The sequence below is a fragment of the Chrysochloris asiatica genome, unplaced genomic scaffold (genome assembly GCF_000296735.1).
Source record: "Chrysochloris asiatica unplaced genomic scaffold, ChrAsi1.0 scaffold00116, whole genome shotgun sequence".
In the NCBI taxonomy this organism is placed as follows: Eukaryota; Metazoa; Chordata; class Mammalia; order Afrosoricida; family Chrysochloridae; genus Chrysochloris; species Chrysochloris asiatica.
The window spans coordinates 3,918,385-3,942,068 of NW_006408634.1; the positions used below are offsets into that span (position 1 = coordinate 3,918,385).

The 23,684-nt window shown below is 43.6% G+C and overlaps 1 protein-coding gene across 1 annotated transcript; it reads right to left on the bottom strand.

Annotated features, from left to right (window-relative positions):
• Positions 1-706: 706 nt before the first annotated feature.
• Positions 707-14,203, bottom strand: LOC102837613 (zinc finger protein 300-like). The gene is made up of 5 exons (XM_006868340.1): positions 14,089-14,203; positions 13,312-13,371; positions 10,691-10,731; positions 9,144-10,013; positions 707-886 (listed from the first exon to the last, which is right to left on the bottom strand). Exons 1-5 carry the CDS (start codon positions 14,120-14,122, stop codon positions 707-709), a joined length of 1,185 nt encoding a protein of 394 aa, XP_006868402.1. The 5' UTR covers positions 14,123-14,203.
• Between the last annotated feature and the right edge of the window lie 9,481 nt (positions 14,204-23,684).

The window sequence follows — 23,684 nt, forward strand, 5'->3', positions numbered from 1 at the left end:
CCTCCGAAATCCTATAGATAGAACCGACTCGATGACACTTAACAAGTCTTGAAATAAAACTACAAGCCTCGTTATGTGATTAAATTTGTAGTCCTGATGAATTTATGACTTGATGATCCCAGCTCCTACAAAGACAATATAGCAAGTGAACTCTATAAATATACAATAAAGCAAAGATAGATCTCAAGCTACCAACCTGCTTAAATATTTCGTATCGAAGAACTAAACGAATGCATGATAAGAGACAGAAGCATTGTGAGGAAGGACCATAAATCAGGGTTAGTTTCAGACAATACGATCTGGCTTCCACGGTTCTCGCACTCACAATCCTCTGTACAGACATCGGTCACCCTCACGCCCTTATTAACTCGAAAACTGGCCCAGACCCATCTCTACGATGTCCATCCCCGGCTCAAACTTCACGGCGCCCCATATTAAAATCCGAACCCGACACCCCATTCATCCTAAATACCGGCTCCACTCCGGAAAAGCTGAGTGATGCACAAAGACGTCGGACGCCAACGGTCCGGACGGACTTCAACGTTGTACAAAGGCGCTCACCCCACCTGCTTCACCTCAGGAATACCATGGGTCCTCACTACATCACGTTCACATACATGCCTCGTCCTCTTCCAAGGACAAAACATACAGTGACCTGTTTAGCTCCTGCACCGCAAAGAATTCCGAAGAGGAGCACTTAATTCCGTTAACTGTTTCTACTTTTCGACTGGTCGCGCTGGATCCATGTCCCTGTACGGATGCCGGCGAAGGTCCGGAAGTTTGAAGGTGCGCGGACAGAGGCATTTCCGGTCTCCGCCTTTACGTGAGTCTCACTCTCTCTGGAGGCGGCCATATTTGAAAATCGTCCGTACAGAATGAAAGGGGCCTTAGTTTAGTGGAACAATGGTTAAGGGTTTCATGGGCCGGATCTGTTACCTTAAAGATTGCTGTCTTGAAAACCCTACGGAGAGTTTATACTTTGTCACAATGATACACCATCATTACATCAAAAACTAGCATAACGTGTAAATTTCAGAATCTAGTGCAGTGACTTCCGATCTGCCTAAATACTGGTGTGGGGTTGTAGGATTAGCGCTCCACCACAAGGTCGGGTTCTCCTCAGAAACCCTATACAGGGTGGCTATGAATCGGAATCGACTCGAAGGCGCTTAACAAGAGCCCAGCCCGTCATAAATTGGTACAATTTTACCTACAGGGTAGAGCCAAAGTTAATCATCTTTACACCCTATCCACTGCCATCAAATAGATTGACTCATAATGACTATAAGCCTTTATTGGAATAGACAGCCTCATCTTTCTCCCACTGAGTCTTGTGGGTTTGAACTGCCAATTTGCAGTTAGCAACCTAATGCCTAAACCACCAGGGTGCCTTTCACACTACATTTGTTGATGGTGTTAGTTCTATTGAGTCAGTTCCGACTCATAGTGATCCTATATAGTTTTCAAGGAGTGGTCAGTGGGTTTGAACCATTGACCTTACGGTTAGCAAGCAAGTGCTTATCCTACAGCGCCACACCAGCACTCCTTCACGCTGTATTGGTGGTGGTAAAATGCCATTGAGTTGGTTCCAACTCACAGCTACCCTGTATAGGGTTTTTGAGGAGTGCTTGGTGAGTTTCAACTGCTGACCTTGCAGTTCAAACCGAACTTATACGGTTCAGTGCTTATCCTACAGTGCTACACCAGGACTCCACTACACTTTTGTTGTTAAGGGGTCATCAAGTAGGTTCCGACTCAAAGCGACCCTGAATAGGGTTTCCAAGGAGTGGCAGGTGAGTTTGAACCACCAATCTTTTGTTTCAAACTGTGTGGTCCAGTGCTATATCCCACAATGCCACATTAATACTCCACTACATTGTAGGAGGATAATTCCTGTCTTTACACTGTCTTTCAATGGATTACTCATTTCAAAGACACAACATTATTTGATAAGTTCATTATCTCATTCATTAATTTTCTACATAATAAACAATTACTTGTATTTCTGTGTTGTTGTTGTGAATTGTTCTTGAGTTGGTTCTGGCTCACAGTGACTTTATGCACAACAGCATGAAACACTGTCTGGTTCTGCACCATCCTCATAATCATTGCTAAACTGCTGCAACTAAGTCAATCCATCTCGCTGGGGCGCTTCCTTTTTTTTCCTCCACTTTGCCTAGCATGATGTCCTTCTCCAAGGACTGGTCCCTCCAGATAACATGTCTGAAGTATGAGAGACAAGTCTAATATCCTGGCTTCTAAGGAGCATTCTGGCTGTACTTCTTCCAACATCGATTTGTTAGTTCTTCTAGCAATCCGTGGTACTTATTCTCCCTTCACACCGTAACTCAAATGCTTTCATTCTTCTATAGCCTTATTCATTGTCCAAATTTCACATGCATAAGAGGTTACTGGAAATACCATGGCTTGGGTCAGGTGCACCTTAGTCCTCAAATGGACATTTTTGCTTTGGAACACTTTAAAGAGGTCTTGTGCAGCAGATTTGCCTAATGCATGCCTTCCATCTTCTTTTGATGCTTTCTGCATGATTCAATATTTTGTCCATAGAACCCTTCAATATGGCAAGTAGAGGCTTGAATTTTTCTTCCGTTCTTTCAACTTGAAAAATGCTGAATGTTTTCTTCCCCTTTTGGTTTCATAACTCCAGGTCTTTAAGCGTTTCATTGGAATACTTGATTTTGACTTCTTGAACTGCCCTTTTGAAATTTTCTGTTCAACTCTGCTTCCTTACTTCTTCAACTGCTTTAGCACCTCTACAGCACCTCTACACTGGAGAGCAACTTTCTGAGGCTCTACTAGCATCCATTTTGGTCCTTTCCCTCCTTTTAATGGCTTTTTGCTTTCTTCCTGTATGATGTTCTTAATGCCATCCCACAACTTGTGGTCATTGGTCATTAGTGTTTAATGCATGAAATCTGTTCTTGAGATGGTCGCTAAATTCAGGTGGGATATATTCAAGGTCATATTTTGACTCTTGAGGACTTGTTTTCATTTTCTTCAGCTTCAGCCTGAACTTGCATCTGAGCAATTGATGGTTTGTTCTACAGTTGGTCTCTGGCCTTATTTTGGCTGATGATACTGATATGCTTTTCCACCGTCTCTTCCCACAGATGTGGCCATTTTGATTCCCATTTATTCCATCTGAACTACACATTCCATCTTGTATAGTTCAAACAGATGCTATACTGAAAATGCTTAAATTGTCTAGGCCAAGACATTTGAAAGACAACTACCTGACCAACCATCTGGAAGAGATCCATATTTTTGCTTATTCCAAAGAAACATGATCATACACAACATGGAAATTATTGTGCAATATATAATACCACATGCAAGTAAAAGTTTGCTGAAGATCATTCAATTGGTTGTAGCAATACATGAACACAGAACTGCCAGAAGTACACGCCAGGTTCAGAAGAGGACACGAAACAAAGGATATCACTGTTGTTGTCAGATGGCTCTTGTCTGGAAGTAGAGAGTACCACAAAGATGTTGTCTTATTTCTCTAGTGCTGCAGTAAGTGAAAGACCACAAGCGGATGGTTTTGAACAAATTTATTGTCTTACAGCTTAGGATGCCAGCCCACGTTCCAACTACTGGTCCTAGGGTGTTGGGAGCAACTGAGCCGAAGGTCGTTGGCCTGGGAACAGTTTAACTGAGGGTTACAGATGATCTCTTGGTTGTTGCAAAGCGTGACCTTGAATTGTGGTCCTCCAAAGGTGCTCCTTGTCAGCTGTGGCTCATGACATCAGGCTGCACACAGGCTTAGCTACCCCTTGAGTCTGCAAAGCAGGTCCTTCTACACAGCCATGACTTTTAGCTCAGTCTGCACAGAATTTTAACTGCTCTAATCTGTGTTCCGGCTAGCTACTACAAGTTAACAGTTTTTCTGATAATGTTCCACTTCCTGCAGGCTCTTTCAGTACAAGATGTTCTTGTGCTCCTTACCCTGCCCAAGCACCTCCCCTTGAGCTGTGTATGTAATAAACTCGCTGCCTTGGTCGGTGTTGCAGTATCTCCATCAGAGTGCTGTGTCCCACCTGGCCCCAACTTTACTTATTTCATTTGTGTCTTGTGTCTTCCTTTTTATTCTAATCTCCCGTCACTCGGGTTCAATTTCTCTTTGCAGGTCATGGAGAATAGCCGATTGTCAGACACAGCACTAGGGAAATGCTTCCTTTTGTTAACTCTACAGATGTCTCCTTTCAGCATCTGCAGGTATCCTGGCAGCGATATTCTCCTGGATCCAGGAGCTTTACTGTGTAGGGGTCCCAGGTCCAAAGGGCAGCTCCACTCTGGGCTCTTGTTTCTGGTTGTAGGTCCCTGTCATCTCTGTTCACCGCTCTCGCATTTTCTCTCTTGTAGGTAACAGATGTTGTATGCGTATCCCAGGGAACTCCCTTCATATCACATGGGAGCTGATATGGTATTAAGGATGCTGCAACTCATGCTTTGTCCATGAGATCACATGTTGGGTGATCATGCCGGAACTGCTAGGCTACATAGAATCATGGCCTAGTCTAGTGGACACATATTTGGGGCAACACAGTTCAATCTATGACATGCTTACCTGTGCTTTATTGGTGTTGAAAAGACCTTCCATTGTGAATTACAGTTGACACTGGAAAGAATGGGTATACCAGAGCACTCCGCTGTACTCATGTGGAACTTGTTTATAGAAAAAGCAGCAGTCGTTTGAACAGAACAAAGGAATACTGCTTGGTTTAAAATATTAGGAAAGGTCAATGGGTTGGAGGTCAAGTAGATTTCAAGATAAAGCAAATGGTCTTAAATAGGGGAAAAAAAATAATAAATCACAGGGTAACCTCGAGGAATATAAATACATCTGCACATCAAAGTAAAAAACAAAAACAGGAAAACCAGGAAAGATTTAGTAAACATTAACATAGTAGAGAACTGACTCAGTGGTACTTAACAACAACATAGTAGAAATGAAGAAAAGAAAAACTACAAACAAAATGAACTCAGCATAGAAAATTAAGCAAAGACCACAAAAAAACACAGGAAAATGAGAGCAATCAATTCATATCTATCAATGATTACACAGAATGTAAATGGGTTAAATGCACTGGTCAAGAGACAGAGCAGAGCGGGTAAGACAACAGAATCCTTCACTATGCTGTCTACAAGAAACACATCAAAAAGACAGACACAGCATAAAAGCCCATCAACAGAATGGTTAAACAAGATTTGGTACAGAAGACACAATGGATTACTATGTAAAATTGAAGAACAGCAATGAATCTGCGAATCCCCTCACAACATGGATGAACCTGGAGGACATTATGCCGAGTGAAATTAGTCAGTCACAAAAGGACAAGTATTATATGAAACCAATGTTGTAGTTTTCTGGGAGGGTAAATTATTCATGGGTGAGAGGGCAGGCAATATACAAAAGGGTCAACAGCGGAAGGTAGTGGGAACCTAGGGGAGGAGGGCACTAGTTAAAAGGAATAGAGGTAAATAATGGTTAACTGTGGTACACGGTGGGGATTGCAATCATTGTAATGAAGCAAAGTTGTCATTTTTTTTAAATGTAAAAGGATGATCTGCTCTGTAAACCTTCGCTCAATTCACAGTAAAGTTTTTTAAGAATTGAAAAAGCAGGAAAGTTAAGTCAGAGGTGTATTGTCTCGCCGTATCTGTTCAATGTGTATGCCGAACAAATGATCTGAGAAGCTGGACTATGTGAAGAATGAAAGAGTGTTGGAGGAAGGGTCACTAGCAGCCTGGGATGTCCAGTTTAATCAACATGGGTTGCTGAAAGCAAACTTAAACTACTGACTGATGGTTATCAAAGATTACAACCTTCAGCACAGATCACACCTCAACAAAAGTCTTCACAGCTGGACCACTAAGCAGCAGCATGATTAACAAAAATACTGTTGTAGTCGACGATTTTAATTTATTTGGATCCATAATTAATGCCCAGGGAAGCAGCAGTGAAGAAATCAAAGGACATCTTGCACTGGGCAAATCTGCAAAAGACCACTTTAAATAATGTGTCAAATGGCAAAGAATGCTGGTGCACCTGACCTAAGGCACGGATTTTCATTTTGCCTTATATGCATTAGAAAGTTAGACGACTAATAAAGACAAAGAATGGATGCTTTTGAATTATGGTATTGACACTAATATTGACTATGCAAATTAAAAAAGTATTGCTACTAGGTTTCCAGTTCGTAAACGCATGGTCTTAGCCCAAACATGTTCAAATATCTCTGTGACGTCACTGCACAGCTGCAGGTAAGTTCTCAGCAATACTTCTGACGGTAACAGTGCCTTCGGAGGGAATCTGTTGAGATGGATAAATTCAAGTCACAGGGCAATTGAACAGACTGCTGTGACTACTGACTATTGTTTTGGGATTCTCAAGGGATAATCTTGATAGATTTTTCTCCAAAGACACAAGGCAAAAAGTAACAAGGGTTAATTAGGAAGTTTAAAAAACAAAAACAAAAAAAAGGTTCAGCAGTGGCCACAACGGGCTCAACCCTAAGTGTGAGGCAGCACAGGACTGGGTGGTGTTTGTTCTGTTGGACACGGGGTTGTTAAGGGTTGGAACCAACTTGATGGTACCCAACAAGAAGGAATTGAAAACGAGAAAAAGGCCAGAAAAGTTACACTGAGGAAAAAGTTTTTCATCACAATAATGTACCTACGAGAATTTCAGTGGAAAACCTTACTCCTTACACCTTCTAGTGCTGATCTGCCCTTCCACACTCACTTTTGGTCCCCTAAACTCACACTTTAAAAAGAGCAAGATTTTAGTCTTTTAAGGATTCCAACCAAAACAGCTGCTTTAATGTGGCACAAAGCAAAGACGGCAGAATTTTCTTGGAAGGGCTAGAGGGAAGGAGTCCTGCCTTCAGAAGTGTACAGACTGAGGAGGGAGTAATGTCAGGAAAAAACAGCTTCCCACTTCTATAGTTTGTTTAATAAAAGTTTCTATGATTCTCTAACAATAGCTTTCACTTGCCCTTGTATCGTGAACTGCCGTAAACAGCAAACGAGTATGTCTTGGAAGGAGAGTCTGAGTGCTTTTTACGAGGGAGGATGCTGAGTCCCTCTCACAGGTTGCGGACACGTCATGCTTGGTGAAGACCCTCAGTGAGACATACTGACATAGTGCCTGCAGAAATGGGTTCGAACACAGCACTGGCTCTGAAGATGCTTTAGTAGTTTCAGAAAGTGTTGCTATGAGTCAGACCTGAATCACATGCACCTAACAAACCACAGATGAGACCTGAACGCATGACGTGTGACCAGCGTAACTATTTCTATGTTTTAGAACAAGGAGACAAGAGGCCAAGCCTCATACACTTTCAAGGAATTGCTGGGCCTACAGATGTTAAAAGGGTCTTTCCTCTAGAGCCAGGGCTAGCCCCCTAAACTGCGAGGGAATAAATGTGTTTGTTAAAACCATCCACTTGTGGTTTTGGCTTTATAGCAGCTCTAGATAATTATTACTTACAGTAGGTATTAAGGAGCTCTGGTAGCATAGTGGTTACGAATCAGGCTGCTAACCTCAAGGTTGGCAGTTCAAAACTACCAGCCGTTCCGTGGGAGAAAGATGAGGCTGTTTCTGTAAAGATTTACAGCCTCGGAAACCCTGTGCAGGGTCACTGTGAGTCAGAACCGACTCCATGGTACTAAGGAACAACAACAACGTAGATTTTTCACACCAATCTAGGGAAACTGAATTATGTGCCCCCAGGGCTGCCAAAAGATCCAACAGATCACTTTGGAAGAAGTGCAGCTAGAGTGCTCCTTGGAGGCCAAGATGGCCAAACTTCATCTCTCATACTTCAGACATATTCTCCTGAGAGACCAGTCCCTGGAGAAGGAGATCATGTTTGGTAAGGTGAAGGGTCAGAGAAAAAGAGGAAGACCCCCAATGAGATGGATTGGTCAAGTGGCAGCATCGATGGACTCAAGCGTGGCAACAATAGTGCTTGAGTTTGGCGCAGGATCGGGCAGTGTTTCGTTCTGCTGTGCATGGGGTCGCTATGGGTCGGTACCGACTCAATGGCACCTAACAACAAGTGGCACCAATGCAATTATTTCCCATTAGGGTTCCTCTCCTGATTTATCATTTGTAACACTTGAGGGTGGACATGAATGAGAATCAGCAAAAACTGACAAGGGACAGCCAAACTGGCATTTCAGACACCGATGGTCTCTTCTGTTTAAACAAGTGCACACTACTTACTACTTGTATTGAAATGAACTCAGATTTTCATTCATTTAATTGATACAACAGAGCAATCAAGTGGATATTCATTTAACATCAGCTTATGTAAAAATACCACGGCACCCAGGAAGGCCCACGGAAGGTCTCCTGTCTCCTGGTTCCTGTGTATGCTTGCCCTCAGGATATTGTCAGAAGGTATAAAATGAACAAAATTTTCTACTCACTGGCCCTAGGGACAGCATATAAATTTATACTACGGGTTTTGTGGGACATAAAATAAGACGTAATTGGTCACGGACGGCACTACCAACTTGACTGCATTCATAGGCAACACCACGTTCACCGTATTTGTAAAATTTCTCTGCTGTACAAACTCTCTGTTATCTCCCGGTGACTCACTTCTGCCAACAGGCTGTCCCACAAGGATGATGTTCCTATTTGACAGTCCATTGATGTTTACTGATGTCTGAGCTGCCACAGGAGGTATCTGGAGAGTCATTGCACTAACAAGGCTTTTCTCCTGCATAAAGTCACTGGTACGTGAGGGGCCATGACTCGCTACTGAAGGGTCTTTCTCCATGCCCAAATCAACACATTTCTCTCTTCCGGGCATAGTGTTTTGTGAAACCAGGCTATAAACGTAAGGAAACGTTTTCCCACAATCCTTGCAGTTATGCAATCTCTCGCCTGCCTGAGATCTTTGACGCACCGTGATACACTTCCCACATCCGCTCCTTTGTAAGGGTTTTCCTTCTGTGTGAGTTTTTTGATGTTCCATGAGGCTTGCCTTCTCGGAATAAGATTTTCCACATTCACTGCATACAAAGGGATTCATTCCCGAGTGAAATCGCTCATGGGCTACAAGGTGTGACTTCTTTTTGAACCCTTTCCCACACTCACCACATACATTTGACTTCTCTCCTGTGTGAGTTCGCTGATGAATAAGGAGGTTTCCTTTATGGATGAAGCCTTTGCCACATTCGCTGCATAAGTAGGGTTTCTCTCCAGTGTGAATTCGCTGGTGAATTATGAGACTTCCCTTCTGGATGAAGCCTTTTCCACATTCATTGCATTCGTACGGTTTCTCTCCAGTATGAATTTGCTGGTGGATGGTGAGATTTCTCTTCCTGGTGAAGGCTTTCCCACACTCACTGCATATGAAGAGCTTCTCCCCAGTATGAGTTCGCTGGTGAATAAGGTAATCTCTCTTCTGTACGAAGCCTTTTCCGCATTCAGTGCACACGTAGGGTTTCTCTCCACTATGAATTCTCTGATGCATAATGAGATACTGCTTCCGGATGAACCCTGTTCCGCAGTCACTGCACGTGTAGGGTTTCTCTCCAGTGTGAATTCGCTGATGAATAATGTAGTCGCCCTTCTTGATGAAGCCTTTTTCACATTCAATGCAGATGTACGGTTTCTCTCCGGTGTGAGTTCGCTGATGAGTAATGAGATTACCTCTCCGCATAAAGACTTTCCCACATTCACCACAGATGTAGGGTCTCTCTCCAGTATGGATTCGCTCGTGAATCATGAGATTTCCTTTATGGATAAAGTCTTTTCCGCATTCGCTGCATTTGTAGGGTTTCTCTCCACTATGAGTTCGCTGGTGTACACTCAGTCGAGATTTCCTGAGAAAGGCTTTCCCACATTCCGTGCACTGAAAAGGTTTCTCCCCTCTGTGTATCCTCCGAAGATGCTGGGCGAGTTTAAACTGTCTGGAGAAGGCTTCCCCACACAGATGACATCTATGGGGTTTCACTCCTGTATGAATGATCTGGTGATTCAAGAGCCAAGATTTCCTGAGAAAGGCTTTCCCACACTCACAGCATACATGTGGCTTCTTAATTTTGTGAGTGTTCTGAGGCTTTGTGAGTTGCCACTGAGTGCTGTGGGGTTTTACACTCTCAGGGAATTGTCTTTCAGTGTGCAACGGCTCCGGTTTAGGATGTAGAAAGGTTTTCTCGTGTCTCTTGAACTCAGTCGAATACCTGACTTCATGCGGATCCCGGCATTGTTCCGCTCGCTTCACCCTGCTTTCACCTTCCAGCTGCTCAGGCATAAGGTCGTCAACTTTCTGGATTTCTACGAGAGGAGAGAAGAATAAATCCTTCCATCATCTTGATTAATAACTAAGAGGATTAAAAATGCTTTGATGTAAAGTAGCTCTCTAGAGACAACTCTATGGGTACAAATAAAACTTCCAGCATAATGTTCTTTTGTTATCGTTAAGTGCTGTCGAGTTAGTTCTGACTTACAGGGACCCTGTGTAGGGTTTCTGAGGAACAGCTGGTGGGTTTGAACTGCCGAAATCATGCTTCGCAGTCTAATGCTGATCTGACAGCACCACACCAGGAGTCCTAATGTTCTTTAAAGGATGGTAAAAACGCAGTAACAGAAACAATGCAAAAAGTAAAAGCGGATAGTGTACAGATAAGGATAGATAATATGTACCGAAGAAATACAGATCTGGCTGCTTGCAAACTGTTGAGAGACTGCAAAATACAAGTACGTCACAGTAAACAGTAGACCGAGGAGGTGGGAAGGGCTGCCGGATCCAAACCGAGGATGGACAGACTCATTCACTCCAAAAATCTTTTCTGAATGAGAGCTATGCACCAGGCATATTTGGGTTTATGAAGAATGCAGAATGCTGCATTTGGAACAAGATGATTGTCACATAAGTAAAGGTGCTGGGGATACACAAATATATTCCCTATGTTGACAAAGCGAATATTGAAGTTTAGTAAAACCACTAAAATCATGAGAAAAGACATAACGAAAGTAAATATACAAAAAAGTCTGATGTGAGCCACAGCATGGATGAACCTAGAAAACATTATGCTAAGTAAGATACAAAAAAAAAAAAAACCAACGGGTTTTTCTCCAGGAGTTCGCTCATGTGCACTCAGCTGTGATTCCTTGAAAGTCTTTCCCACACTCTGTGCATAGAAGAGATTTTCCCTCACTTGCTGTTGTTGTTGTTAAGTGCCATCGAGTCGGTTCCGACCCATAGCGACCCTGTACAGGGTTTCCGAGGGTGTAAATCTTTACGGGAGTAGAAAGCCTCATCTTTCTCCCATGGAACAGCTGGTAGTTTCAAACTGATGACCCTGAGGTCTGCAGCCCGATTCATAACCACTATGCTACCAGAGCTCCTTGCTTGAGCCCATTATGAGTGTGTAAATAGGATTTCGGGACAGGGAACACAATAAGATCACGTTGTAGTAAAATTTGTAATAAAAAAAGATGAACATCAATGTTTGAATCATTCTGACCTTTAGCATTTTATAAATGAAGTCTCCAAAAGGTTTGTGACTTTTGAACAGGCTGACTGACATTTCCTGGGTAAGCAATAAACAACTTGACAGTTCAATACTTTCTGTCTGGCCCTGGGCTTTAGCCTTGCCTGTTGTTAGGTGCCATCGAGTTGGTACCGACTCATAGTGACCTTATGCACAGCAGAACGAAACACTGCCCGATCCTGGGCCAACCTCACTATTGTTGCCACGCTTGAGCCCATCAATGCTGCCACTTGACCAATCCATCTCGTTGGCGGTCTTTTTTTTTTTTTTGACCCTCCACCTTACCAAAAATGATGTCCTTCTCTAGCGACTGGTCCCTCCTGACAATATGTCCGAGGTATGAGAGACGAAGTTTGGCCTTGCCTAAAACTAGTTTTATGCACCTTGCAGGGATTGGTCAATACTTTAAACTACAGAAATGAAGCAACGAAAGACTCCGCAAATTGATTCAGTAATACACTCAGGGGATTAACTCATACTGACCCTGTCTGAAGGGCCATGCCTTAGAACTGCTGAGGAGTTTCCTTATATGAAGGGGCTTCAGAAAGTTAGTTTTAGAAGCCCTCTAGGATATTCAGAAAGAAGGTGGTGGCAACAGGTCAATCAGCAGAGGTAGAACTGGCAAGGAACTTCCTAAGAGAAACAAAACACAGGCCATGATCTGTAAACACTGAAAGGTGCTGAGGCAGAACCAGTAACAACAGGCTCACCAGTGGCCCTTGGCAGTCGGTGGCGTCAGAAACCTGCAGCTGACGACGCTTGCTGCGCTGAGCATGACCTGAGTCAGTTCACAATGACGAGACTGAAGGCCGAGAGGTCTGCTCAGTGGACGGGGCCATGCACGGCCAAGAGGAGGCCTGTCCTGAGGGGGTCATGAAAGGCCTACATGAGGGGGTGGCAGGGGCACCCATAGCAAAGGATCAACTTGCTTACATAGGCAAAAGGAGCTTCGCCACACTGAAGAAGGACGGGGTGTGCTCTCTCCTTCAGGGGAGCCCTCCACACGCCCCTGGGTGCTTTCTGACCTTGACGGCGACTTGTAGCCCAATCCTCAGTTGTGCTTTGTTACTTCCTCAATAAACCACTTAACCAGAAGTACGGTATGTGAGTGCTCTGTGATCATTTCAGTGAATTCTCAAACCCAGCAGAAAAGTAGAGCACTGTGAGGAAACGGGGGTGGTGGTGGGGCGGGGGGTGGTGTTCCTAACAGTGATGAAGTGGGGAGTGGAGGGACAGCTGACGTCTGCCTCAGAGGCATCAGATTTGTGCTGATGGTGATCGCTCTCATCTTGAGAGGACACCATGTGCTACCAGAGCATTAAAAAGAGGATCCAGAGAGATGGCAAAGATCTGAACATGTGAGAAATACACTGACTTAAATACACCATCGAGATAATGGCCAAACACACGAGATACGTGTCATCAGAAGAGATGTTGTTGTCAGGGTTGTTAAGTGCCACTGAGTTGGTTCTGACTTGTAGTGACCCTGTATCAGGTTTCTGAGGAGTGGTTGGTGGGTTTGCAGTCCAGTGCTGATCCTAGAGCTACACCAGGATTCAGAAGAGTTAAGAGGGCCTACATTGGTCTAACCTCCGGCAGAGAACATGGAGTCTTATATGGGTAGAGGACTACATGGAGGCAGTTTCTGTATCCTCAGATAACCCGCACGACAGTGAGGCATACTCTGACGAGAATGTGACTTCCAGTCTCCCCCTTTGTTAGCTTCCGTTTACTCACCTGAAAAGTTCCGACTGCTTTCGTCTAACATGCTCCATGGCCAGTCTCCACTGTCCAACCTGGAGAGTGCGTCAGGTTTGGTAACTTGATACCCTGTTTAGGGGAAATCACAGAAGACATTGGAAATAAAAGAAAACCAAATCCACTGTCATTGAGATCATTGTGAATCCTGGCGATGGTCAGGACAGAGCACACCTGCTCCACAGAGCCCCTAAGACGGGAACCCTACGGAAGTGAGCTACCCCATCCTTCACCTGCAGAGCAGCTGGTGGGTTTCAACTGACAACATATTGGTTAATGGCTCAATACTTAACCCACTGCACCATCAGGGTTCACTTGTTGTTATTAGGTGCCATTGAGTTGGTACCGACTCATAGCGTCCCTATGTACAACATAATGAAACACTGCCCAGTCCTGGGCCAACCTCACTATCGTTGCCACAGTTGAGCCCATCAATGCTGCCACTTGGCCAATCCATCTCATTGGGGGACTTCCTAGTTTTCTCTGACCCTCCACCTTAGCAAACATGAGATCCTTCTCCAGCATTTGGTCCCTCAGGGTTCACTGGACACACCAAATTGGCCTTGGCTTTGTGATGACTGGAGAATGTTACACATGGGCTAAAACAACCTTCAAAAGTACGAGTAACGGTTTTTCTCTCATAGTAGAGTATGCCCATGATCTAGGCCAGAGATGAAACGAAGAACCCACAAGTTCAGAGGTCCAAAGACACTCCAAAGGTTTCAACAGCGAAGAAAGGGAAGGACAATTGACATGGCATTCTGAGAGACACAGGGGAGCTGTCCTCACCCAGGGACACCAGGTGGCTGTAGTTCTCCAGCATCACGTCCTGGTACAAGGCCTTCTGAGCAGGGGCCAGGAGCTGCCACTCCTCCCGGGTGAACTCCACAGCCACATCATCGAAGGCCAGTAGTACCTGTTACAACAAGGTCCTCTTTAGCGACATGACTTCCTTTAATGATCTGGGTGAAATCTGTTAACAACTCTGGTCAATTTTGCTACAGATGCCATCACATTGATATACGTCCTGTATGTGTTTGTTTTTTTATCCTAACGAACTATTCTGTATTTGTGTTTTCAAGCATCCATTGATCCATCAAATATTTTTAGAGTGTGGCAGTGAAATCTTTTCAGCTAAAAATAAACGAGTGCCTATGTCTGTACCAAGGAGCTCTGGTAGCGTAGTGGTTACAAATCGGGCTATGAACCGCAAGGTCAGCAGTTCGAAACTACCAGCTGTTCCGCGGGAGAACGATGAGGCTTTCTGCTCCCGTAAGGATTTACAGCCTCGGAAACCCTGTACAGGGTCGCTATGAGTCGGAACCAACTCCACGGCACATCACAACAACAAATGTCTGTACTTGTGTCCACATGCGTGTAAATTTACATGTGTGTAAATAAGTGTGTCTCTCATACTTCGGACATATTGTCAGGAGGGACCAGTTGCTGGAGAAGGGTATCATGTTTGCTAAGTGGAGGGTCAGAGAAAAAGAGGAAGACCTCCAGTGAGATGGATTGGCCAAGTGGCAGCATCGATGGACTCAAAGCGTGGCAACAGTAGTGAGGTTGGCCCAGGATCAAGCAGTGTTTCATTCTGTTGTACACAGAGTCGCTATGAGTTGGTATCGACTTGATAGCACCTAACAACAACAACAACAATGTTGCCTGAGGTTGAAGTCAGAGCTGTAAGTCTGTTTCTCTCCAGTTGCTACATTGCCAGTTATATACTTTTCAGACATTTTACGGGAGTCTACAGATCCTTTAGGGAACAGTGGAGGGTGGTAAAACAAACCGAAAGTCACCTGGGCCTTGGTCATTTTCTTTGATTCATGAGATGCTGCCAGCACTTGGGATACTATGTCTTTGTCTTCACTGGATCAGCTCGAAACCTCAGTCTCCTGTGAAGGCTTTCTCCAGAAATGCAAACACACCAATTCTGTAACCTCCTCCTCCTTCCTTCAAGTGAGTCTGTAGCTGCTGGGGACTCAGAACCTGTAGGCTGAGGGGAAAATTCAATTAAAGTGGTACATTCCTTACCCTCTGCCTCTGGCACTTCTCTTAAGATAAGGCCCCCTAATATTCTTGGGTGTCCCTCTATGTGCTACCCCAGAACATATCATATCCCTGAGCAGTAAAACCTAAGATTCAGAATTTGCAGAGAAATGCAAATTTCTAACAATGGCACGCAGGGAGTCCAACGTATATGTGAAATGGGGAAAACAGAAAAGCTTAATCCCTGCCTCACACCATATACAACTATCGATTCTGGGCCAGCGGAGCTGCTCCACCAGACTGGCACATCATTAATACTTCAGAAGATAGCGTGCATGACGGCGTGGAAACTGAAGATAGATGTTTCTACTAGACAAAGTGCAACGTGAAGCAACCACATGAGAACACACTTAGGGATCCTCGACATAAATGTTGAAACAACAATTTGAGTTTGAGACGTGAAATCAAACCCAGTATCATTGAGTGGACTCTGATTCACAGAACAAAGTAGAAAGGCTCCCGGGTGTTTCCGAGGCTGCAATCTTCACAGTAGCTGACCGCCACATCATTTGCTCGTGAAACCACTGGTGTGTTTGAACTAACCACCTTTCACATAGCAGTTCACTAAGCCACCAGGAAATGCTTCTTTGATGTATCCATCTAGGTATATAAAGCCCAGTAATGAGGGCTATGGAATCCTGGTGTGGTGCTGTGGGTTAATGCACTGGACTGCAAAGTCGGTTTGATCTGCAAGGTCGGCAGTTCAAGCTTGCCAGTCACTCCCTAGAAACCCTATACGAGATCACTGTGGGTCAGAACCGACTCGACAGCGCTTAACAACAAATGAGGAATATACACCTATATATCTGAACCGTAAGACACTCATCAATATTTAATAAAGAGCACTATTTGTAGCAATCTGAATGTAAAAAGTAAAAAATAGTGGAACAGTCTAGAGCAACTATAACTTTTGGTCTGCCTGCAAGTCAAGAATACTTTACACATTAACTAAGGGGCATTTAAAAACAAAACAAAATAAAAAGGAATTCTATGTGAGAGCATTTACCTGGCCTGCAAAGTCAAAAATATTTACGACACAACAATTTACAGATTAAATTTGCCAATGCATACGCAAATAATACAAAGCAAAACACACACCTGTGAGCAGCATGAATGCCTCTCACCAACACAGTAATGAGCAACCCAATCCTGATGTTCAAACACGGATGACATACAATTCCACCTACACTCATTAGAAAATCAGCAAAACTAATGATTGGAGAAACTAGAGGAACAGAAACGGAACCACAGAGAGATACTGAGAATGTTCATATACTGTGCAGGTAGGTCATAATCACGACCACTGAACAACTTGTATAGAAACTATTGAATGAGAGTCTAAACTGGTGAGAAATCCTTCACTAAAAACAAGATAAATTACCCTTTTTAAAAAAAGTTATAATGATTAGGGATGATTTGCTGGAGCTGTTGTTAAGTGCTATTGAATCAGTTCTGGCTCATAGTGACCCTGTGTAGGGTTTCTGACGAGTGGCTGTTGAGTTTGAACCGCTGACTTTTAGGTTCAAACCGACCTTGAGATAGAGTGCTTCTCCTATGGTGCCACACCAGGACTCCTAGGAATAACTTAGTACGTGGCAAAGCTATACAGAAAAGGCTGGGAGTACTTGCTATAGAGAACAAGATGGTAAAAGACCTTGGAGCGTGAGGTTTGGATGTGACTGGAAAAAAGCCCCAGTCAGTGCTGGTAACTAACATTCTACTGCCTCTCCTGGGCAGGGGAGTCACACATATTCCCTTTATGTGAGGTAAACTATACATTTTAAATAAATTAATTTAGAAAAATTAAAGGGCTAGAGGAGCCCAAGAACACCAAAAGCAAAATGAAGATTCCGGAGAGCTCATTCTTTGATAAAGACCAATAAAAACCACATATTCATCAGAAGATGAAGATAGAGCATAAAAAAAGAATGTAAGAAATTAGTGGAAGAAATAACCCAGATACAATGGACACTTTCCAGTCTTAAAAACAGTACTACAAACCTTGTTATCGCATTAAATTAGGAGTTCTGGATGAACTGATGATTTTAATGCTCCCAGCTCCTGGAAAAACAACATTAGCAAGTGAATTTTATGAATGGGCAACAAAACAAATAAACCCAAAACCTACTTATCTATTTTATAATGAAGAAGGGAGTCAATGTATTATAAGGATAACTTATAAACACTGCAAAGAAAGACAAAATGTTTAGATGATTTTCTGACAATACAGAATTTTGTCAGAAAATCGCCTTGAACTTTTTGTTAGGTAATATCTACATGGAAAAGAACACTCCAGGTGCTGCCTATTTAAGAAAAAAATTCCCCAGGGACCAGCAAGCAATTTTCAAGGACATGTTGTTTCTGATGTTAAACGCCGGTGAGCTAGTTCTGACTCACAGTGACCCCATGTGCACACAGTACAGCTACTGCATAAGGTTTTCAAGACACAGCTCGCTGGTTCCATTAGATAAGCATTGGACTTGGAACCACTTTCGAGATCAGAGCTCCGCGGAAGAAAGATGAGGCTTTCTGCTCCCGCAAAGATATCTGGTCTTCGGGAAAATTCTACGCAGGGTCGTCATGAGTCAGGGCGACTCAACAGCACTTAATACCAAAATAACAACCTTAGAGAACAAACCCAGGCCTGAAAGTTGAGGTGCCTCGGGGTGGACTCCAACCTCCAACCTCTCGGCTGGTGGCCCATGCCTTTGCACACTTTCTCATTTCCAGGCCGTTGCTACACCACCAGTGAAACTGACACAAAGTCCACAGGGATTTACTAAGAAACTGAGATGAGGCTCACGTGGCCCGTGAGAAATTAACAAAACAACAATTAGGTGAGGGCAGCAGAAAGTGAGCCTGTATGTCGGGCTGTGCGGGGCACAGGTCTTCCACACGACGCCCCTCTACGTGGGCCAGACCCCAGGCAGCAGGCAAATTGTGACTGTTTAAGCCCGGGGAATAGGAAATCTGGTAGCGTAGTGGTTACGAATCAGGCTGCGAACCTTAAGGTCAGCAGTTCGAAACTACCAGCTGTTCCGCGGGAGCAAGATGAGGCTTTCTGCTCCCGTAAAAGCCTCGGAAACCGTGTACAGGATCGCTATTAGTCGGAACCGAATCCACGGCACATAACAATCACCAAACCCGGGGAATATACCGCTTTCTGCTCCAGCAGCCGGGGGTCCTGGGTTTCCAAAGCGTCGTCCTCACAAGCCTCGGTCCCACAGACACAGACCACCCTCCCGCCTTCACTAAAGCGAAATCTGGACCAGAGTCCCTAGGATGTCCATCCCTGACTCAAACTTCAGTGGGGCCCACATTAAATCCCGCAGGCGATCCAGACCCCACATTCCTCCTAAATATCACCTCCACCCTTGACCATGATGGTCGGGACACCCTTAAATTCTGTATAGAGGTGTTCGCTCCATGTCTGACCCCAAAGGCGCTGGCTCTCACCTGCCTCCCCACAGGAACTCCATGACTCCAAACTACTCCACGTCCACACAAGCCTCACTTGTCTGAAGGGCAAAACACACACTAAGCCGTTTTTCTCCTAAACCACAAAGCGTTCCTACAAGTTGCTCTTACTTCCGTGAACCACTTCTACTTTTCGACTCCCGGCAGAGAATGTTTATCCACCTACGGTGGCCGACGAGGGGCCGGAACTTTTGAAGGCGCTCAGACAATGGTATTTCCGGCATTGACTCACGAAATAACATGTCTGCGCCCTCCCACACATGTCCTCATGGCGGCGGCCATATTTGAAAACCCGACGTACAGTACGCCAGGGTTCTTTTTTTGTGTGGCACGAGGATGAAAGACTTGAGTCTGAAAGACTCAAGAAAGGTTAGCAGTTCGAACCCCCTTACCGCCTCGGTTGCAGAAAACGCTGGTGATTTGGTCCCATATAGACCGAAGCTTACGTAACGTTATGAGACAGTCCAATGCTGTCACATAGGAATGCTAGGAGTCAAAAATTCACTCTGTTACCCAACAACATAAGCCTTGGATTACCTGGAAGACAAGATAGCTATGAAAATGGACTGGTTTCCTGGCTCATCCATCCTTGAACAAAACAGATTTTCAGTGGCTCCAGCTTCACACAAGAAGAAGCATGGCAGGTGTTGAATAGGAAACTTAAAAGCAGACATCTTACTTTTCATTTTAATGTTTGTCTTATCCACAAACTAAAATGAGTCATACATAAAAAAAAAGCCTGTCTCAAATTGCAAAAACCTCCTAGAAACCGCTCTATTACTGTTGTTAGATGCCTTCAAGTCAGCTTTGACCCACAGTGTCCCTAAGCAAAACAGAAGGAAATACTCCCCAATTCTGCGCCATCCTCACAATCACTGCTTTGTTCGACCCCATTGTTAAAACCACCGTGTCAGTCCTCTCATGACGGTGTCTTCCTCTTTTTCACTACTCTCTGCTTTACCAATCATGATGTCATTTTCCAGAGACTGGTCCCTCTTGATAATGTACGTGAAACGCAGTCTTGCTATTATCCTTGGATCGTTCTGGTTGTACTCCTTCCAAGACAGTTTTGTCTGTTCTTCTGGCAGTCCATGATACTTCCAACAGCCTCCAAAAACATCATAGTTCAAATGCATCAATTTTTTGCTGATCTTCCTTACTCAGTGTCCAGTTTTCCCATGTACTGGAGGCAATTGAAAATACCATGGCTTAGGTCAGCTGCACCTTAGTCCTTAAAGTGACAGCTAAACTCTAACATTTTAAAGAGGTCTTTTGCAGCAGATTTGCCCCGTGTCGTACTTTATTTGATTTCTTGACTGCTGCTTCCATGAGCATCGATTTGAGGATCCAAGTAACACAAAATCTTTGACAGCATCAACCCTTTTATCATGATGTTGTTTATTGGTCAAATTGTGAGGGTTTGTATTTACTTTAAGTTGCAATTCATATTGAAGGCTGTATTCTTTGATCTTCATCAGCAAATGCTTCAAGATCTCTTTACTTTCAGCAAGCCAGGTTGTGTCATCTGCCTCTTAGGTTGTCCATGAGTCTTCCTCCAATCCTGATGTCAAATTTTTCTGCATATAGGTCAGTTTCTTGGATTACTTGCTCAGCATACCGACCGAATAAGCATGGTGAAAGGATAGAATCCTGGTGCACACTTTTCCTGATTTTAAATCAGGCAGCATCCCCTTGTACCATTCAAATGACTATCTCTGGGTCTACGTACAGGTTCCTCATGAGTACAATTAAGTGTTCTGGAACTCCTATTCTTTTCAATGTTATCCATAGTTTGTTATAAACCACATAAAACACAAGTAAATCTCTTTTTGATATTCTCTGCTTTTCAGTCAAGAGCCATTTGACATCAGCAATAATATATCCCATTCCAAAGTCTCCTCTAAATCCAGCTTGAATTTCTGGCAGCTCCGTATAGATGTACTGCTGTAAACATTTTTGAATTATCTTCAGAAAAATGCTATTTACATCTGATATAAATGATATCATTCAATAATTTCTGCTTTCTGTTAGGTCCAAGTTTCTTCAGAATGAGTACAAATATGGATCTTTTCCCGTTGGTGGGCCAGGTAAGCTATATTCCAGATTTCTAGACAGAGATGAGTGAGTGCCTCCAGTGGTGTATCAGTTAGTTGAAAGATTTCAGTTTGTATTCCATCAGTTCCCAGAGCCTTGTTCTTTGCCCATGCCTTCAGTGCACCTCCGACTTCTCCCTTCTTGATCATATGCTACTTCCTATAATGGTTGAACAACAATTTCTATTTGATACAGTGACTCTGTGTATCCCTTCCATCATCTTGTGATTCTTTTTGCATAATTCATATTTTGTCCATTGCTGTTAAGTGCCATCAAGTCAGCTCCAATGCATAGCTCCAACCCATAGCAACCCTGTATAGAGTTTCCAAGGAGCATCTGGTGAGCTTGAACTACCGACCTTGCAGCTCAAACGACTGTGCAGCCTGGTGCCCTAACCCACAGCGCCACACCAGGACTCCATTTAGTACACAGAATCCTTCAATAGAACAAGTCGAGTCTTGAATTTTTCCTTCCATTCTTTCAGCTTGAGAATTACTGTGTTCTTTCTTTTTGGTTTTCTAACTCCATCTTTGCACATTTCATTCTAATACAGAAACTGCTCTATAGGAATGTAAATGTGTCCTGACCACTACTTTCTAATTGAAATCTCATGGCTACAGACAGGTAGACAGCAAAATTATTAGCAGTCATGACAGACAGAACCTGATATCTGTTGGAATCAGTAGTGGGGGAAAACAGAGTTCAATCAACCAATTGTAGATTACCCAATGGTTGGTAGCATTGGGTTTATAGAGAGAGCAATGGTCCCCTCTTGCTCTCTCTATAAACTTACTATACCTAGTTTCTCTGAGTCATTTGCTTTTACTGGAATCAAAATGATCTCCCTACATTCTTCTTGGATCAACTATCAACACTCACGGAAGCAGCAGTCAAGAGATCAGACGACGTATTGCACTGGGCAAATCTGCTGCACAGGAACTTTTTTTAAAGTATTGAAGAGCAGAGATGTCAGCTTGAGGACTAAGGTGCGCCTGACCCAAGCCATGGTGTTTTCAATAACCTCATATGGATGCGAAAGCTGGACAGTGAATAAGGAAGATTGTAGAAGAATTGATGCCTTTGAGTTGTGGTGTTGGAGGAGAATGCTGAGGGTGCCATGGACTGCCAAAAGAACCAATAGATCTGTTTTGGAAGAAGTGCAGCCAGAGTGCCCCTTGGAGGCCAGGATGGCTAAGCCTCGTCTCTCATACTTTGGACATATTGTCCGGAGAGAACAGTCGCTGGAGAAGGATGTCATGCTGGGTAGGGTGGAGGGTCAGAGAAAAAGAGGAAGATCCCCAATGAGATGGATCAGCCAGGTGGCATCATTGATGGCGTCAAGTGTGGCAGCAGTAGTGAGGTTGGCCCAGGATCAGACATTGTTTCGTTCTGCTGTGCATGGGGTCGCTATGAGTCAGTTCCGACTCAATGGCACCTGACAACAACAACATGCATATAGAATAACTGGTCTGATTAAACTTTATGTTCCAATTCCAATGAGCTGTGATTATCTTTTACACATGGACCACATTCCTTTTAGCATGTTGGACACACAAGTAATAGGACCATATCCTTTTAAAATTGTGTTAATTACAAAAGAAAGGAAAAAGTTTGGAAGTGGATCAGTGGTAGTTTAAGTGTTTGTACAGCAAAGATGCAAGCCTTGAAAAGTACAATGGGTATTTTAAAACGTTAAAACGATTTTTTTTCTTCCTCTTTTTTGCTGACCCTCCACTTTACCAAGCATGATGTCCTTCTCCAGAAACTATCTCTCCTGATAATGTCTGTAGTACAAGAGATGAAGTCTGTCCATCCTGGCTTCTAAGGAGCATTCTAGCTGTACTTCTTCCAACAGATTTGGTTGTTCTTTTGGTGGTCCATGGTACTTTTAATAGTCACCTCCAACACCATTAACGCAATGCATCAATTCTTCTACAGTCTTCTTTATTCATTGTCCAACTTTTACCTGCATAAGAGGTTACTGAAAATACCGTGGCTTGGGTCAGATGCACCTTAGTCCTCAAACTATCTTTGCTCTTGAGTATTTTAAAGAGATGTGACTAATGCCTACGAAATTGGGCAGTACGTACTATGAGGAAGATTTTTTAGTTCAGTGAAAAAGAGGAAGACCCCCAACGGAGTGGATTGGCAGAGTGGCAGCAGCAATGGGCTCAAGTGTACCAATTGTGAAGATGACGCAGAACCAGCAGTGTTTCGTTTTGTCGTGCAGAGTTGGAATCAACCCTAAGGCATGAGCTGCTATGAGTTGGAACCAACTCTAAAGCATCTTCCAACAGTCACAAAGGCTATTAAAAATGTGAATTTTGGCTAGTACAACTAAAGAAACAGGAAATTTAAAGTAACTTAGGGAGAACTGATAAATCATCGAGGAATTTATTAGATGCTTGGGGAGACAAGATATAGGCATTAAAAAGTAACCTACTTGACTTTTAGGATGCATAAGTTCCACTAAAAGAAGTTCTTTGAAAGAATTCCGTCTCCTAAAAATGTTGGGTACTGCATCACACATTTAGCTACAAATGTAAAAAATTGGAGATGTGAGTGCAACTTTCACCCGCATATGTTGTTGCTGTTATTAGGTGCTATTGAGTTGGTACCGACTCATAGCAACGCTATGCACAACAGAACGAAACACTACCCGGTCCTGGGCCAAACTTTCGATTGTTGCCACACTTTGCCCATTGATGCTGCCAGTTTGCCAATCCATCTCATTGGGGGTCTGTCTGTACAGACTCCTCACG